General features: G+C 52.4%; 1 protein-coding gene across 1 annotated transcript in view; it reads right to left on the bottom strand.

The window, feature by feature from the left end:
• Window positions 1-1,779: 1,779 nt before the first annotated feature.
• The window catches only part of LOC119965411 (15-hydroxyprostaglandin dehydrogenase [NAD(+)]-like), a 38,125-nt gene continuing 22,378 nt past the window's right edge, over window positions 1,780-17,526 (bottom strand). Inside the window, exons 6-7 of the mRNA XM_038796163.1 lie at window positions 2,674-2,822; window positions 1,780-2,010 (exon numbers count right to left, since the gene is read on the bottom strand). Coding sequence (XP_038652091.1) covers window positions 1,875-2,010; window positions 2,674-2,822 — 285 coding nt within the window. The 3' untranslated portion in view covers window positions 1,780-1,874. The remainder of the gene's footprint in view (window positions 2,011-2,673; window positions 2,823-17,526) is intronic.

The following is a 17,526-nucleotide window of genomic DNA, read 5'->3' on the forward strand; positions in this document are numbered from 1 at the left end:
TTGAATCGGCGCCAAACAAAGACATGTCTTCCAATCCAATGTGCTGTTAGCACTGGTTCCAAACCCTCAGTGCTGACACCACCAGGGCTCATGGAGTCGGTGACCAGTGAGAACGGAAGGGGGCAACAGCGGTGCCCTAAGGCTGGCCCCTTACATGAGGCCACCTCCATCTGCCCCAAACCGACCGCTCCTCCACTGCCCATTTCCTAAACTTTGAATATTAGCTGCCCAATAGATCAACAAGCTCGGTAATGGTAACACCCGCCCCATTGCCACCTCTCCAAAAACACCTTTCTAACCCGCGGAGCCTTCCCTGCCCACACAAACCTCAAGATCATCCCATTAACCTTCCGAGAATAGGAGTTGGGCACAATAATTGGGATGTTCTGAAACAGACAAATATTTCAGCAACATCGTCATCTTTACCATCTGGACCTGACCTGCCAATGGCAATGGCACCATATCCCACTTCTTAAATGCCGGCTTCATTGTTTCCACCAACCGTACCAAGTTCAACTTTCACAGCTGGGCCCAACTCCGTGTCACCTGCATCCCAAGGGAGCGAAAGTTCACCCCACCAACTGAAGTGGCAATTCACCCAACCTCCTCTCCTCATGCATTAATCAGGTATACCTCATATTTTTCCCCATATTAAGCCCAGAAATAGGCCAACCTCCCCCAAAATCCCCAAGATCCTATCAAATTCCCCAGCTGGATTTGAAATATACAGCAGGCGATCATCTGTGCACAAAGAAACTCGATGCACAACCCCCCCTCCCTCCATCCCCACTCAATACCATTCCACTCCCTCAAACCCCTAAGCACCATTGCCAGCAGCTCAATCACCCAAGCCAAAGAACAGTGAAAGAGTGAACCTTGTCCCCCGGTGTAACCCAAAATAATCCGAGCTGACCTCGTTCATCCGAACACTCGCCTTAGGTGCCTTATACAGCAACCGAACACAATCCTCAAACCCCTGCCCAATCCCAAACCGCCCCAATACCTCGACCAAATACACCCACTCGACCCTGTCAAAAACCTTCTCGCTTTCATTTCCACACCACTTCCATTTCTCGGCCCACCAAGAGCATCATTATAACATTAAGTAACCTCCGTACATACGCCAACAACAGCCACCCCTTCACCCCAGTCTGACACTCGCCCATCACCTCTGGCACACAATCCTCTATCCGCATCGCCAGCACTTTCGCCAACAACTCCGCATCGACATTCAACACCGAGATCGGGCGGTACGATCCACACCGCTCCTGAACCTTGTGCTTCTTTACAATGAGCGATATCGAAGCCTGAGACAGAGTGGGGTGGGGTTGCTACCCCCCCCCCCCCCTCCTCCTCAGGATTGACTCATTATATACCTCCACTAGGATGGGCCCCAATTGCAACCTGAACTTCTCATCGAATTCGACTGGGAACCCATCCGAACCTGGGGCCTTGCCCATCTGCATCAATCCCACACAATCCATTACCGAGCTCAGCCCAAACAGGATCGCCAATCTCTGCACCTTCACCTCCTCAGCCTTCAGATACTAAACCCCATCCAAATACAGCCTCATCCCTTCATCCCCCACCGGAGCCTCTGAATCATACAATCTCCAGTAAAATGCCTCAAAGACCCCATTCACCTCCTTTGGCTCTGATACCATCGTGCCCCTATCATCTCTCACCCTCCCAATTTCCCTCGCCACTGCCTGCTAATATTTTGAAGTTTAATTGGATAACCAACACAAAATGAAAATAGCAAAACTACCAACACCGGCATTAAAGGGTAAATTATTTTATTTCCAACTGCTTTTGAACATTTCTTCATTGTTCTCGGTGACCCGCTGCTCACATTCGTTTGATCACTGAGCAGATTACTGAGTTGCTGGGAGAAGACCAGATGGTTCAGCCTCATATTCAAACTTGGATTCTTCAAACGCCTTCAACAAAGCCCCAGTCCTGGTCTGATCCGTGGCCAGCCGCAGGAATCCTTCAGCGATATCAGCAGTCCTTAAAGGAAAATCAGATGGGATTTCTTAACATTCATTCAATTTGTTTTATCCGGGAGGGTGAAAGCAGTTCGCCACTTTGGATATTTCTGGGGCTTTAGCTCAGCCGCTCTCACATTATCCAAAATGTCAGTCAGGAGATAATTCCAATCAAATATGTCGGCCGGAATTCTCTGGTGTCGCGCTTCCATTTTGCCAGTGGGTTGCATGATGGCGAGGGGAGGTTACAATGGGAATCCCATTGACAATCAGCAGGAAGACAGAATCCCGCCGCCCAGCATTTACTGCCCATCCTTAATTGTCCTTGAACTGAGTGGTTTGCTCTGCCAATTCAGGGGGCAGTCAAGAGTCACCTGTAGGCCCAGACCAGGTAAGGATGACAGGCAGATTCCCTTCCATGAAGGGACATTAGTGAATCAGATGTGTTTTTTCACAATGGCTTCATGGTCATCATTAGACTTTTAATTGCAGATTTTTTATTGAATTCAAATTTCACTTCCTGCCAAGGTGGGATTCGAACCTGGGTCCTCAGAGCATTACCCTGCGTCTCCGGGGTACTAGTCCAGTGACAATTACACTGCACCACCCACCACCACCTCGCCACAAACACTGAACTGTGGTCATCCTAACTAATCCCTGACCCCTTTCTGACTGTTATACTCACTTCAGAACTCCAAGTTTGTTGATCATCGCCTCTAACTTCTCCTTCTTTTCTGGAGTCCTCACTGATCGCAGTCGTGCGCAAAGTGCAGTGTCAGTAAAACCAGGACACAGCACGTGTAATCGAACTCCATGATTCTCAAAGCAGGTCACCTGAAAGCAGAAATTCTTTAATGTTACAAACTCTGATATTAATAGATTTTTTTTGACATTCCACTCAGAAGATCTCAGACCCCAGTCTGTGTGGAGTTTGGGGCCCAATTATTATAGGATACAGGAGCAGGAGCAGGCCATTCATCCCATCAAGCCTGTTCCAACATTCAGTTAGATCATGGCTGATCTTCTACCTTGCAACTATTTGTTTGCACTATCCCCATATTCATTCATGTCTTTACTATTGAGAGATCTACCGATCTCTGTCTGAAGGTACTCAATAATTAAGCTTCCACAGCCCTCTGAGGTAGAGAATGCAAAAGATTCACAACCCCTGCGGGAAGAAATTGTTCCTCACCTCAGTCCCAAATGGACTATCTCTTATTCTGAGACTGTGTTCCTGGTTCTTCCCACCCCCCCCCCCCCCCCCCCTCTCTCTCTCTCTTCCCCAGCCCCGGAATACAGGCATAGTCTCCTCACTCTCTCCTCATAGGACAATCCCAGGAATCAGTTTGGTGAACTTTCGTTGCACTCCCACTCTTGCAAGTATACCCTTCTTTTGGTAAGGAGACCTAAACTGTCCACAATACTCCAGGTGTTGTCTCTCCAAGGTTCTATGCAACTGTAGCAAGACATCTTCACCCTTGCACTCAAATCCTCTTGCAATCAAGGCCAACCGACCATTTGCCTTGCTAATTGCTTGCTGCACTTGTACGTTAGCTTCGGTGACACCCAGCTCCCTTTGGACATCGACACTTACCAATCCCTCACCATTTAAAAATATTCTGCGTTTCACTTTTTCCTACCAAAAGGGACTTCACATTTAATTCCATCGGCCATGTTCTCGCTCATTCACGTGGCCTGTCTACGTTCCCTTGAAGCATCATTGCATCCTCTTTACAATTCACATTCCTATCTAGTTTTGTGTCACCAGCCAACTTGGAAATATTAAGAATTTTTATTGTTAATAATCTTTATTGTCACAAGTAGTGTCACCACCATTTCAACCCCTGGATCGTGGTACCTATTACAGGAGCAACCCTGGCCCCTGCCCGTATGCCCTCCAACCACCCATAATCCCCACCTACCGCTGAGGCTTCAGGATGTATGCCTGTGCTCATGAGAAATTGGTAATCATGGTTAAGTGAGCACTTGACACAATCCAAGTGGATTCCCGTGGGGGGTGGGCCATGTAGCATGTGGGAGTTATTGCCTAGCATTCCAATCAGACCATGATGCCTGGATCCTGCCTGAAAATTGCGGGAGGCAACACCACAAATGCAGCAGTCAACAACCGAACACCCAGGGGATGGAACACAGCTCCAAGGACATGTACACGACCGGAGGGTGGGTCAGTGCAACAGGGAGGGGACCAGTGCCTGGTCCAGGTGACATCATGAGTATGTGTCCGGGGTACAGGGTCTGGGGTCTCGCTACCAACCCCCAATCCCCTCGCAGTCTGCCCCCTCCCCCTGATGCCCTCAGTGATCAGTGACATGCTTGGCCTTCCTAGTTCTACCATTATATCTAGGTGTCTCCCCAGATGCACATCTGAGGTTGAGGCAGCCAGCTGCTTCCCTCATCCCGTGGCCTTTGATGCCCCTGGTGAGCATCTTCTGGGGCCAGAGGCCCAAGCGCACTTGTCGATGACACATTCACAGCTGTGCCATCCTGTCCCGTGTGCTGGCATCGAGACAAGGACTCATCAGAGGGGTGGAACTGAAGGCCACAATCCCCACTCCATGGGATGGGTCCGGAATGGCACCCAACGCTCCCCCTCCTGCTCGGTGCCCTCAGGCCGGAGTCATCAGGCTCTGCTAGCTCTGGCGGCTCCCATGGTCTGCGCCATCGTGTCGACACCCTCGGCGATGCTCCTCAGTGACTAAGATATGCTTTACAGTGCCTTGACAGTGCCCACCTGGGACTGGGACAAGCTCCGCAGCTCGTCAGACATTCCCATCTGAGAGCGGGACATGTCCCACAGCACCTCATCTAGGTCAGTCTGGTACTGGGTTACATCCCCCAGCGAGTCAGAAATTCTGCCAAGACCCTCAGCCATGGTCGACACGCTATGGACACCCTCACTAATGGTGCTGACGTTGTGCACCAGGTTCTCCACTGTGGTTGCCACTTTTTAATAATAATAATCACTTAATGTCACGAGTAGGCTTCAATGAAGTTACTGTGAAAAGCCCCTAATCGGCACATTCCGGCACCTGTTCGGGGAGGCCGGTATGGGAATTGAACCCGCGCTGCTGGCATAGTTCTGCATTATAAGCCAGCTGTTTAGCCCACTGTGCTAAATCAGCCCCTTTTGCAGTTTTGGCCTCGATACCACGCATTGTCGGCGACATCTCGTGCAGCCGTGACCTCTGGGATTCCTCCAATCGGCTATGGACCTGCTGAAGTGTTGCTGACATCTTCTGAATGTCCCAGCCACACCCTGTCGTATCCATCAGCCCCGGGTAACCCTGTACCAAAGGCTCAGCATCAAGCTGGGACCCAGGTGGGTCCTGGGATCCAGCACACCTCTGACTGCTGTCTCGCCTGGGGGTTCCTGTCTCCCTCTGATGTGCACGAGCAGCTGTGTGGTGCCCACGAGGTTGTGCCCCAGAAGCCTGGTCGCTAACGTTTCCCACCCAAGTGCGCGTATCTGCGTTGGTGGAGGGTGAGAATGACAGCTGTGACATATCAATCATTTCTTCCACAGGAAGATAGGAGAGGGAAGGTATTTTAATGCAATTTTTAAAAACTATTTGCTTGTATTTTACACAATGGGCACGATTCATCCAAACAATTTCCAAGTGTCATTTTGGGCAGGTTTGGCGGGGTGTTTACCATCGGCAGCAATGATGTGATCGCGGCCTGTATTCACTCGCACTTGGTGCAAAAAACGGGCCCACACGTGAATCTCGCCTTGCCTGACTCCCTCGGCGTCTGATTCGTTCGACTCACATCTCAGCTGTTCATCACTAACAAGAGGGAACTGCTGTTAAGCGCCCCCTCAGCACTCACTCCCAGTCACGAAACGAGGATGGCAGCGCAGAGACCTGATCCTCGCTTTGGAGACATGGCCAGGCTTCCTGATGCCATGGATGAGGCGCAGGGCATCCTATACCCCCGAGGAGATAGGAGAACCAGCAGCAGGGAGAGCAATACCACCTGTGGCAGCTGCAGTGCGCGGGCAGCATGACCAGGAGGACAGAAGACAAACTACCTCCAATAAGCTGGAAGGGTAAATTACCCCTCTCCTGGCATCAGTTCTGCCTGACACCCCTCAACTTCCCACCACCCCCCCCACCCCGCCAAATCACTGGCGGAGACCTCACACCCTCCCAACATCCGATCTTTGCGCTTGTTCCTCAGCACCCCTGTCACCCACCAATACAACCTTTCATGTCCATCTGAGGTACCCACACATCGCCTGACCCATCAAGCGTGCAGCTCACAATGCTCTCTCTCTTTGTCCTCGCAGGAGAAGATGGCTTGATAAGATGAAAAGGGCAAAGAGGGAGGATTCCCAGAGATTTGAGTCTTCATCCCAATCAGGAACAGGCCCTGGAGATTATGGGATTGCCCAAAGAGAGACAGCAAGGTTGGCCTGTGCCACAGAGGCGAGGACCCGCTGCCTCTTCATCCAAATGACTTGTCTCATGTGAGTTATCGATGCCCCAAAAAATTATCCTTATCTTTCACTTACCATTGTTTTGCCAGATCACCATCAGATGAGGCTGGACAATCTGTAGTCATATCTTCCCCCCGCCACCCAAGAGAACACCTCATTGAGGAGCTCTGAGGAGAACACGAGCAATGCATCACAGCGATCACCCGCACCTTCTACCAGTGCAGAGACACAACCTCAGTAGGCAACATTAGCGAACAGGCTTCAGGTCCACTCTTTGGTTGGCACAAACACAGTGGCTGAAGCCTTCAGGTGGAGGCAGGAACATCCAACAACAGTCGGCGGTCTGCTGGATCCCAGGACACAACTGGACCTCAGCCAGATGCTGTGATATTCCAGATTGGATGCCAGCGTCTGCAAGGCAGATTGGAGGAGTTCAGTTGCAGCGATTGTGGCAGCAATGTGTGGCACCCAGGCCAACACTGCAAGAGTGGCAACCGCAGTTGAAAACCTCGAGCACAACTTCCGCATCTTGAGTGGTGATGTCCAAGGCTTGGCTCAGTCTGTGATGACCGTGTCTGAGAACCCCAGTCGATGAGGGGTTCTACAATTCTATGACCACAGAAGAGCAAGAAGAGTGAGGAGCATAAGTGGCACTGGTGAGATCACTGTTGTAGCTCGGGGGGAATAGAAATCTGTCACAGTGACATGTTCACTGTTAAAACATGTCACACCTCATACATCTGAAGCCTCTGTCACTATAGTCTTCACAGCGGGCCTGCCCGCACACCAACCCCTGCGACCCCAGCCCCTCCCGGCACAGTGGTCCAAGATCAAAAGCCCCCGATGCAAACGCGGTCATGAGGATGGTTGTGAGCCCTCTGGGGGCAGAAAGACAGGAGTCAGACTTAACCAGATCCTGAGGAGCACCAGAGCTTTCCTCACAGCCAGTGGTCATCACCTTCCGGTCTTGTATAGTGACCGCCTGACCGGGCCAACACAGGCCCATCACCCTGGAGTGATGTTACACAGACAATTGGAGGGGAGAACAGGGTGGTCGGGAAGGGGGTGGTGTGATTGGGGGGGGGTCAGGGGTGTTTAACTGACAGGAACTCATATTAGGGGAATCTGTGGACGATGGCCTCACTGGTCCTCCCAGGATATCAGATCCTTGGCGCCAGCAATCCTCCATCCTCCGGCTCCTCCTCGGTCTCATCCTCCAGTCCCTCCTCCTCCTCAGATGAGGCTTCATGTCCCTCCGCCTCCTTGTCCTCCTCCTACAGCATGATGTCCCACTGCTCTGCCAGATTGTGGAGGGTACAGCAGACCACCACAAAGCAAGAGACCTTCTGGGGGTGTACTGTAGGGCTGGACCAGAGCGATCCAGGCATTGGAACAGCATTTTGGGCAGCCCAATGCACCACTCAATGAAACAATGGTGGCATCAAGGCCTCATTGTAGCGGCTCTCTGCCTCGGACTCAGACCTCCGCACTGCACTGTAAATTCTATGATTCACTGCCATGACCTCAGCGGGTATCTCTAGTCCCCCATAAAGCAACCCCTTATCCTGGGATGGTCCTCGAAGACACCAGTGTCCTCTGAGTGCCCCAGGGGTGAGTTCCCAGGATACCATGCACACATGCATGATCAGGAGGCGGCGGTCACACGTGATCTGAACATTCAGAGAGTGGGGAAACACCTTCTTGTTATAAAGGGCACGCTTTGAATCCTTCCAGTCCCCCCCCCCCCGAACAACCCAACCCCCCTGAACACTGGGACAGCAGTTTTGGTGCCCTTGAGCTGCTACTCACCTCCCCTCAGCAGCCACTGCATGAGATTCACATTTTGAAAAAGGAGCACGAAATGACGCCCACGTGACTTCTCGCTGGGGAGTTGGGTGACCTCTGCTGCATTCGACTTCAATCTTGTTAATGAGATTGAAATGAATGCAAATTAGGCTTACTGACCTTCTCACCATCAGGAGTGGGCCGGGTAAATGGCAAAATGTTTTCCGACCAGCGCAAATCTCGATTCTGGTCTTTCCCGCTATTCACCCACGGTGCCGAGATCAGCCCCAGGTACAATGTGGAGGCTGAATGATGCCCAATGTCTTTGTGAAACTGTTTTCTCTTATCTCTTTGTAATAGTTTTCCTGAATTTCAGTTTGTCATTTAACTATTTCAAAAGATTGAAATTTTCCTGTTGAAATATAAACTCGTACTTGGTGCAGACTTAAAAAGGATAGTAGAAAATGACAGACTGAAGAGGCTGCTAAACATGCTGGGGACTGGTAGTTAGGTGGGAGAGTGCGGGATAGGGTCCCGCTGCCTTCCTCACCCCTCCAGTCAGGCAGGCAGCCTGGGAACATCCCTGCTGCCCGAAGACAATTGAAGCCCTTGGGTAACTACTTACTGGACTCATTCTACCATTGATGGCACGATGACACAGTGGTTAGCACTGCTGCCTCAGAGTGCCAGGGACCCCGGTTCAATTCCGGCCTCAGGCGACCGTCTGTGTGGAGTTTGCACTTTCTCCTCTTGTCTGCTTGGCTTTCCTCCGTGTGCTCCGGTTTCCTCCCACAGTCCAACGATGTGCAGCTCAGGTGGGTTGGCCATGCTAAATTGCCGCTTAGTGTCCAAAAGGTTAGGTGGAATTACTGGGTTACGAGGATAGGGTGGACGCATGGGCTTCAGTAGAGTGTTCTTTCAGTGGGTTGGTACAGACCAATGGGCCAAATGGCCTCCTTCTGCACTGTAAAATCTGCAAATTCTATTGTCGCTATTCAACCAGTGATGGGCAGAGTACTCGCCTTCTGAGGGTGCAGTCCAGCAATCCTTCATTTTGATGCATTTTAGGGACCCAGCATCAGGAAGGGTGGCCAGCTGTAAGTGCCACCCTCTTGACGTTACTCCGGCCCTCTTCCCAGTTCACCCTGCGATCCCCTCCTGCCCACACTCACCCTATCTAGGGATCCATCGCCAATCTCTCCAGCAGGCCTGACTCTCATATCGGCAATGGCCACTGCTTGCTTAGTCAAGTGAGAGGCCCAGTGCTGCCCTGGTAAGTGCCTGATTACCACATAATTGTGTCGGGTTTTCTGGAGAGGAGCAACGCCAGGCTCCCATTGGTTCTCCAACAGGTGGGTGGGGCCACTGTCACCCTCATCAAATTTCACCCTCTGTGTGCAGTTGTGACCTCCATAGTTAAAGAAAGATATACTTGCATTGGAGGTCCTTCAGAAGAGGTTAGTGGGTAAAATTAAAGCACATGGGGTCGGGGGTAATGGATCGAGAATTGGATGACAGACAGGAAACAGGGAGTGGGAATAAATGTGTCTTTTTCCGAGTTTCAGGGAGTGACTCATGGTGTACCTCAAGGATCAGTACTTGGCCTCAGCTGTTATATAAATTACCTGGATGAGGGAAGCAATGTGGAAGTTCCAAGTGTGCTGACCACTCAGAACTGGGTGGAACTGTGATCATAAGAGTCTTCAGATGATTTAAACAGGTTGAGTGAGTGGGCAAACACAGGGCAGATGCAGCACAACGTGACTAAACGGGAATGCATACTCTTTGCTGCGAAAGAAAGGAAGGCAGCATGATGACCAGCACTGCTCCCTCATAGCGCCAGTGACCCAGATTCACTTGGGTGAATGTCAGTGTGGAGTTTTCACATTCTCCCAGTGTCTGTATGGGTTTCCTCTGGATGCTCCAGTTTCCTACCACAATCCAATGATGCGAAGGTTAGGTGGATTAGCCATGATCAATGCGAGGAGTTACATGAACAGGGATCTGGAGTGGGCCTCAGTAGGATGCTCTTTTGGAGCATCAGTGCAGACTTGATGGGCCGAATGGCCTCCTCCTGCACTATAGGATTCTATGGAAGAGTATTATTTAACTGGTGATATATTGGGAAGTGTGGATGAACAAAGAGGTCTGATGTCCTTGTACGCCAGTCAGTGGAAGTTGTGGGGGGGGGGGGGGGGGGTGCAGCAAAGAATTAGGAAAGCAAACGGTATGTTTCCCTTCATTGCAAGAGTTTGAGTTCAGAAGTAGGGATGTCTTACTGCAGTTATACTGAGCATTGGTGAGACGACACCTGGAGGATTGCGTGCAGTTTTGGTTTCCCTACCTCAGAAAGGATATATTTGACAGACAGTGTCACAGAGCTTCACACGGCAGATACCAGGATTGGCGGGACTGTCCGATGAGGAGAGATTGATTCGACTGTATTCATTAGAGTTTAGAAGGATGAGAAGGGGGTTTGCTAATGCTCTTCGGAGGGTTTAAACTAGTCAGCAGGGGATTGGGAACCTGAATTGTAGCTCCAGTACATAAGACGTTGAGAGTAGGGAGGTCATGAGTAAGGTTTCAAAGTTGCAGGAGTGTACCGGCAGGAAGGAAGGTGGTTTAAAGTGCGTCTACTTCAATGCCAGGAGCATCCGGAATAAGGTTGGTGAGCTTGCGGCATGGGTTGGTACCTGGGACTTCGATGTTGTGGCCATTTCGGAGACATGGATAGAGCAGGGCGAGGAATGGTTGTTGCAGGTGCCGGGGTTTAGATATTTCAGTAAGCTCAGGGAAGGTGGTGAGAGAGGGGGAGGGGTGGCATTGTTAGTCAAGGACAGTATTACGGTGGCTGAGAGGCCATTTGATGAGGACTCAAATACTGAGGTAGTATGGGCTGAGTTAAGAAACAGAAAAGGAGGTCACCCTGTTAGGGCTTTTCTATAGGCCTCCGAAAAGTTCCAGAGCTGTAGAGGAAAGGATTGCAAAGATGATTCTGGATAGGAGTGAAAGTAACAGGGTAGTTGTTATGGGGGACTTTAACTTTCCAAATATTGACTGGAAACGCTATAGTTCGAGTACTTTAGATGGGTCTGTTTTTTTCCAATGTGTGCAGGAGGGTTTCCTGAAGCAGTATGTAGATAGGCCAACGAGAGGCGAGGCCGTATTGGATTTGGTACTGGGTAATGAACCAGGACAGGTGTCAAATTTGGAGGTAGGTGAGCACTTTGGTGATAGTGACCACAATTGAGAGTAGGCCCCTCTTGGTCCGACGCCTCCTTGTCCTCCGTGGTGGCTACATATTCTTCCCCTCCACCTCATCACCCCCACTGCTGTGCCACATTGTGGAAGGGCACAGCAGACCACCACAAAGCAGGCGACCATCTGGGAGTGCGCCATAGAGCGTTCGAGACGTTGGAACTGCATTCTGAGAAGCCTGATGGACTGCTCATGACAGCCCGGGCGACTGCATGGGCCTCGTTGTATCGGGTCTCTGCATCAGTCACCGGCCTCTGCACCAGTGTCATTAGACAGGTCCTCAGTGGGTAACCATTTTCCCCAAAGAGCCAACTGGGCTGGGGTGGTCTTTGAAGAGGCTGGGGATGTCCAACTGTCCCAGGATGTAGCTGTCGTGCCGTCTCATTACTCCCTGGACATCCCTTCATTGGCGGAGAACCCTGCTGCCCCGGCATCTTGTTGGGCCAGGGCCATGTCAAAGTTTATATAGTTCACTGCCTGGGCAAACAGGGCATCCGTGACCTCACAGATGGACTTGTGGGCTGTAGGTTGTGAGATGCCACACAGTTCCCCGCTCGAGCCCTGGAATGATCCTGAGGTATAGAAATTCAATGCTGCGGTGACCGTCGCGCGGGTATCCTCTTCCTCTACGTGGTGCCAAGTCTGCGAGGACATGGCATAGGTGTCGCACTGTCCCCTTGGTGAGGTAGAGACTCCTGTGGCCCATGCTGTCCGTCATCTGTTCGAAAGACAAGCGACACCTGTACACCGTGGGCCGTCGCCAGCCTCTCCCTCTGGGTCTCTACCGGCCTGATGGGCGGCCGGGTCCTCAGGGTGTTGGGTGGGGCATGCATATGGACCGCCACCTCGAGCCTCTGTTGACGCTGCTGCTGCCGCCTTCTCTGGCATCTGCCACCTCAGCACCACTAGGGCAGTCTCATCCACCCCGTGCATTATCTGTGAGGAATTAGAGAGAGTTTGAGACTGACAACCAGCGGTGTCTTCCACCCCAGGACCTCCATTCCCCCATTGCTCCCTTCTCCCTCCACAACCCACCCCCCCTCCCCCCACATCCTCTGCCATCCAACATGCCCCACGCACTATGGGTGCCCCTGGTCACCAGACCGCACACCCAGTACCCCAGTTACTTGCACGGAACTTATCTGGACTGGGCGCTGGTCCCCTCCCCCTCCCGGTGCACACACCCATCCTCTGGTGGCGGAATGTCCCCGGTGCTGGGGTCCAGCCACTGGGTGTCAGATGTTGCCACTGCGTCCATGATGTTGCTTCATGCAGTGCTCTGACATGGTGTCCAGGCGTCACGGTCCGATTGGAATGCTCAGCAATAACTCCCACATGTTACATGGCAGGCCTACTCATGGGGATCCACTTGGGAGCTATGAAGTCCTCATTAACTACGATTGCCAATTCCCTTGATGCGCAATCAATAACTACTGAAACGAGGATGTAGTCCGAATTGAAGGCTTTAATCAACAAGATGTTTCCCCAGCAGCTCGAGTACAGAAAGAGGCCGGCTGCTGGGAAACATGGGTTCTTATACCCCGCCTCACTGGGCGGAGCTACCTTGCGTACCGACCATACACTTGGGCCAATGAGCAGCGAGCCTTCTCCACCAATGGTAGCTCACACTCCCAGGTACCGTAGTACCTCTAGTCATATTACCACATTCACCCCTCGTTGAGAAAGGAACTGGGGGGGGCGGTGCGGAGGAAGACTGCTCGGACGTCCAGCCATGACTGGTAGTCCAGTGCGGGTGGGATAATTACTGGTAGTATGACAAGTGATATGGGACGATACTTCTCTCTCGAACGGCGGCTGCCCACTGGCCCGTAACTGTGTACAGAGTCAGGAATTGTGTTATAAACATGGCGCACTGGCCCGTAAATATTTACAGAGTCAGAAAAAAAATCCATTAACAGTTCACATCGACTCGATTAGACGATCAGGGGCCTCGGACATCCTCTGCGACCGACGGAGCTTCGGCGGAGATGTTGTGGAGGTTTCAACACCCCTAGACGGCGCTGGTGAGGGCCGGGCTGGGGGGGGGGGGGGGGGCGTCTAGTCCTCCAGGCGGCCCAAGTGAGGGGGTTGGCGGGCCAGGGAGGGGGGCGCCTGCAGGGTGCAGTTGCGGTTGGGGGGGTCCCGCCATAGCCTGTGGGGGGGTGGGTGGGGCTGGTGACGAGGGGGATGGAGGGGATCCGGCGGGCACCAGGTCCCATAGAGAGACCGTGTCTTGTCGGCCGTCGGGGTACTCCACATACACATATTGCGGGTTAGCATGGAGCAGCTGGACCCTCTCGACCAATGGGTCCGATTTGTGCGCACGCACGTGCTTCCGGAGCAGGACGGGCCTGGGAACTGCCAGCCAAGTCGGGAGCAGGGTCCCTGAGGAAGACATCCTGGGGAAGACAAGAAGACGTTCGTGGGGAGTTTGATTAGTAGAAGTGCAGAGTAGAGACCAAATGGAGTGGAAGGCGTCTGGGAGGACCCCCTGCCAGCGGGAGACTGGGCGATTTCTGGACTGTAGGGCCAGTAGAAGTGTTTTCCAGACCATACCGTTCTCCCTCTCGACTGTCCGTTACCCCGGGGGTTATAACTGGTCGTCCTGCTTGAGGCAATGCCCTTGCTGAGCAGGAATTGATGCAGTTCGTCGCTCATGAAGGAGGACACTCTATCACTGTGTATGTAGGCGGGGAATCCGAACTGGGAGAAAATGCTGTGGAGGACTTTTATGATGGTGGGTGTGGTCATGTCGGGGCAGGGGATGGCGAACGGGCAACGGGAGTACTCGTCAATCACGTTGAGGAAGTATGTGTTGCAGTTGGTAGAGGGGAGGGGACCTTTGAAGTCCATCCTGAGGCGTTCAAAGGGACGGGAAGCCTTTATCAGATGCGCTTTTTTGGGGCGGTAGAAGTGCGGCTTGCACTTCGCATAGATGTGGCAGTTTCTGGTGACTGTCCTGACCTCCTCGATAGAGTAGGGCAGGTTGCGGGTCTTCAAAAATGAAAGAAGCGGGTGACCCCCGGGTGGCAGAGGTCCTCGTGAAGGGCCCGGAGGCGGTCCACTTGTGCGTTGGCACAGGTGCCGTGGGACAGGGCATCTTGAGGCTCATTTAGCTTCCCAGGGCGATACAATATGTCACAGCTGTAGGTGGATAAATCGATTCTCCACCGCAAGATCTTATTGTTTTTTATCTTGCCCCTCTGTGCATTGTCGAACCTGAAGGCCACCGACCATTGGTCGGTGAGGAGGGTAAACGTCCTGCCAGCCAGGTAATGCCTCCAATGTCGCACAGCTTCTACTACGGCCTGTGCTTCCTTCTCGACCGAGGAGTGGCGGATTTCGGAAGCATGGAAGGTGCGCGAGAAGAAGGCCACGGGCCTGCCCGCTTGGTTAAGGGTGGCTGCCAGAGCTACGTCAGACACGTCATTCTCGACCTGGAAGGGGAGGGACTCGTCGATGGCATGCATCGTGGCCTTTGCGATATTCACTTTGATGCGGCTGAACGCCTGGCGGACCTCCGTCGACAGGGGAAAGTGGTAGTTTATGTGATGGGACGGGCTTTGTCGGCGTAGTTGGGGACCCACTTCCGGGTCGGGGCCTATCACTCCATTTCGCACTACGTAGCCGAGGAAGGCTAGGCAGTCGATGCTGAACACGCATTTTTCTTTGTTATAGGTCAAATTCAGGAGTTTTGCGGTTTAGAGGACTTTGCGGAGGTTGGTGTTGTGGTCCTGCTGATTGTGGCCGCAGATGGTGACATTATCGAGATACGGGAAGGTTGCCCGTAAACCCTATCGGTCGACCATTCGGTCCATCTCCTCGTTGGAAGACCGAGACCCTGTTTGTGACACCAAAGGGAACCCTTAAAAGTGGTAGAGCCGCCCGTCCGCCTCGAACGCAGTGTACTTGCGATCGCACGCGCGGATGGGGAGCTGGTGGTATGCAGACTTCAGGTCTACCATGGAGAAGACCTTGTACTGTGCGACCCTGTTGACCAGGTCAGATATACGGGGGAGAGGGTACGCGTCCAGCTGCGTAAACCTGTTGATGATCTGACTGCAGTCTATGACCATCCTATTCTTCTCCCCGGTTTTACCACCAGAACTTGTGCTCGCCAGGGGCTGTTAATAGCCTCGATGACCCTTCCTTCAGAAGCCACTGGAATTCGGACCTGATGAAGACCCGGTCCTGGGCACTGTATCGTCTGCTCCTGGTGGTGACAGGTTTGCAGTCCGGTGTGAGGTTTGCAAACAGGGACAAGGGATCGACTTTGAAGGTCGCGAGGCTGCAGACAGTGAAGGGGGCGGTATAGGGCCACCAAATTTAAATGTTAGGCTCTAGAGGTTACACTGGAAATCTAACCCCAGGAGTGCGGCCGCACAGAGGTGGGGGAGGACAGAGAGTCTGTAATTTTTAAACTCCCTCCCCTGGACTGTGAGGTTCGCGATACAATACTCCTTGATCTCAACCGAATAGGAGCCAGAGGCCAAGGAGATTTTTTTTTTTAATAAACAATTTTATTGAGGTAGTTTTTGGCTTTATAAACAGTTACAGACATCATCAGAAAGAAAGCAAAAAAGGCAAAAATGTGCAAACATCCACGTACTTTCAATACTTCCATCGTAACATATTGCACAAGCCCGCTCCCCTCCCACCGGTACTACCCGCCATATTTTCCTACTCTCCTACTCTACTCTACCCCCCCTCCCCCCCCACCCCCCTGCTGACGCTCACTCTCCCGCAAAGAAGTCAATAAATGGTTGCCACCTCCGGGTGAACCCCTGCACAGATCCCCTCAAGGCGAACTTAATTTTTTCCATCCCCAGGAAACTCGACATGTCCGCAAGCCACCACTCAGTCTTCTGGGGGTTTGAGTCCCTCCTCGCCAATAATATTCGTCGCCGGGCTATCAGGGAAGCAAAGGCCAACACATCGGCCTCTTTCTCCCCCTGGACGCCCGGGTCTTCCGAAACCCCAAAAATTGCCACCCCTGGACTCATCACCACCCTTGTTTTTAGCACCTGGGACATGACCCCGCAAATCCCTCCCAGTACCCCCTCAGCTTAGGGCATGCCCAAAACATGTGAACATGGTTCGCTGATCCTCCCGCGCACCTAGCGCATTTGTCCTCTATCCCGAAAAATTTGCTCATCCGAGCCACCGTCATATGGGCCCGGTGAACGACCTTAAATTGGATCAGCCCGAGCCTAGCACACGTCGCGGTCGAATTTACCGCCAAGGAGATTTTTTGATTGACAGGATGGACAGGAAGCGATCAGCATCTTACCGTGTCAGGATGTATGAAATTCTCCGTGCTCCCGGAGTCCAGCAGGCACGGCGTTTCGTGCCCGTTGAGCAGGACATTCGTCGTCGCCGTAGAGAGGGTGCGGGGTCAAGACTGGTCCAAGGTGACTGATGTGGTCGTGGCAGAAGATCGGAGTAGTCATCGGGCGGTGCGTGGTCACTCGCTCCGGGGTCCTCGGAGCCGATCCAAGATGGCGGATTTGTGGGGACTGCATACCCGCAACAAAGGTGTCTCGGATTAACAGTTCGGTGCTCATCAGCAGAAACATGCGGGCAGCCGCAGTTCCTCCCCAGTACAAGGAGCGCACGGTAAAAATCAGGGGCCTCGTAGCCAGCAAGTGCCGAGCGTAAACTTGATTCACTGGTCGGATGAAGTGTCCTTTAAGCAGTTCCTTGGCGGAGTCATAGTCGGACGCGTCCTCGATGAGCGTGTAGATGGCGGGGCTGACGCACGAATGGAGGATGTGTAGCTTCTGCTCCCTCGTCGGTACGTTTTCTGTCGTGCTGAGGTAGCTATTAAAACAAGCTAGCCAATGATTGAATGTAGCTGCTGCGTTAGCTGCGTGGGGGCTGAATCGTAGACACTCCGGCTGGATGCGGAGCTCCATCCTTTAAACTCTTGTTGATTAAATTGATGCGCAATCAATAACTACTGAAACGAGGATGTAATCCGAATTGAAAGCTTTAATCAACAAGATGTTTCCCCAGCAGCTCGAGTACAGAAAGAGG

This window comes from Scyliorhinus canicula, chromosome 4 (assembly GCF_902713615.1).
Source record: "Scyliorhinus canicula chromosome 4, sScyCan1.1, whole genome shotgun sequence".
Classification (NCBI taxonomy): Eukaryota; Metazoa; Chordata; class Chondrichthyes; order Carcharhiniformes; family Scyliorhinidae; genus Scyliorhinus; species Scyliorhinus canicula.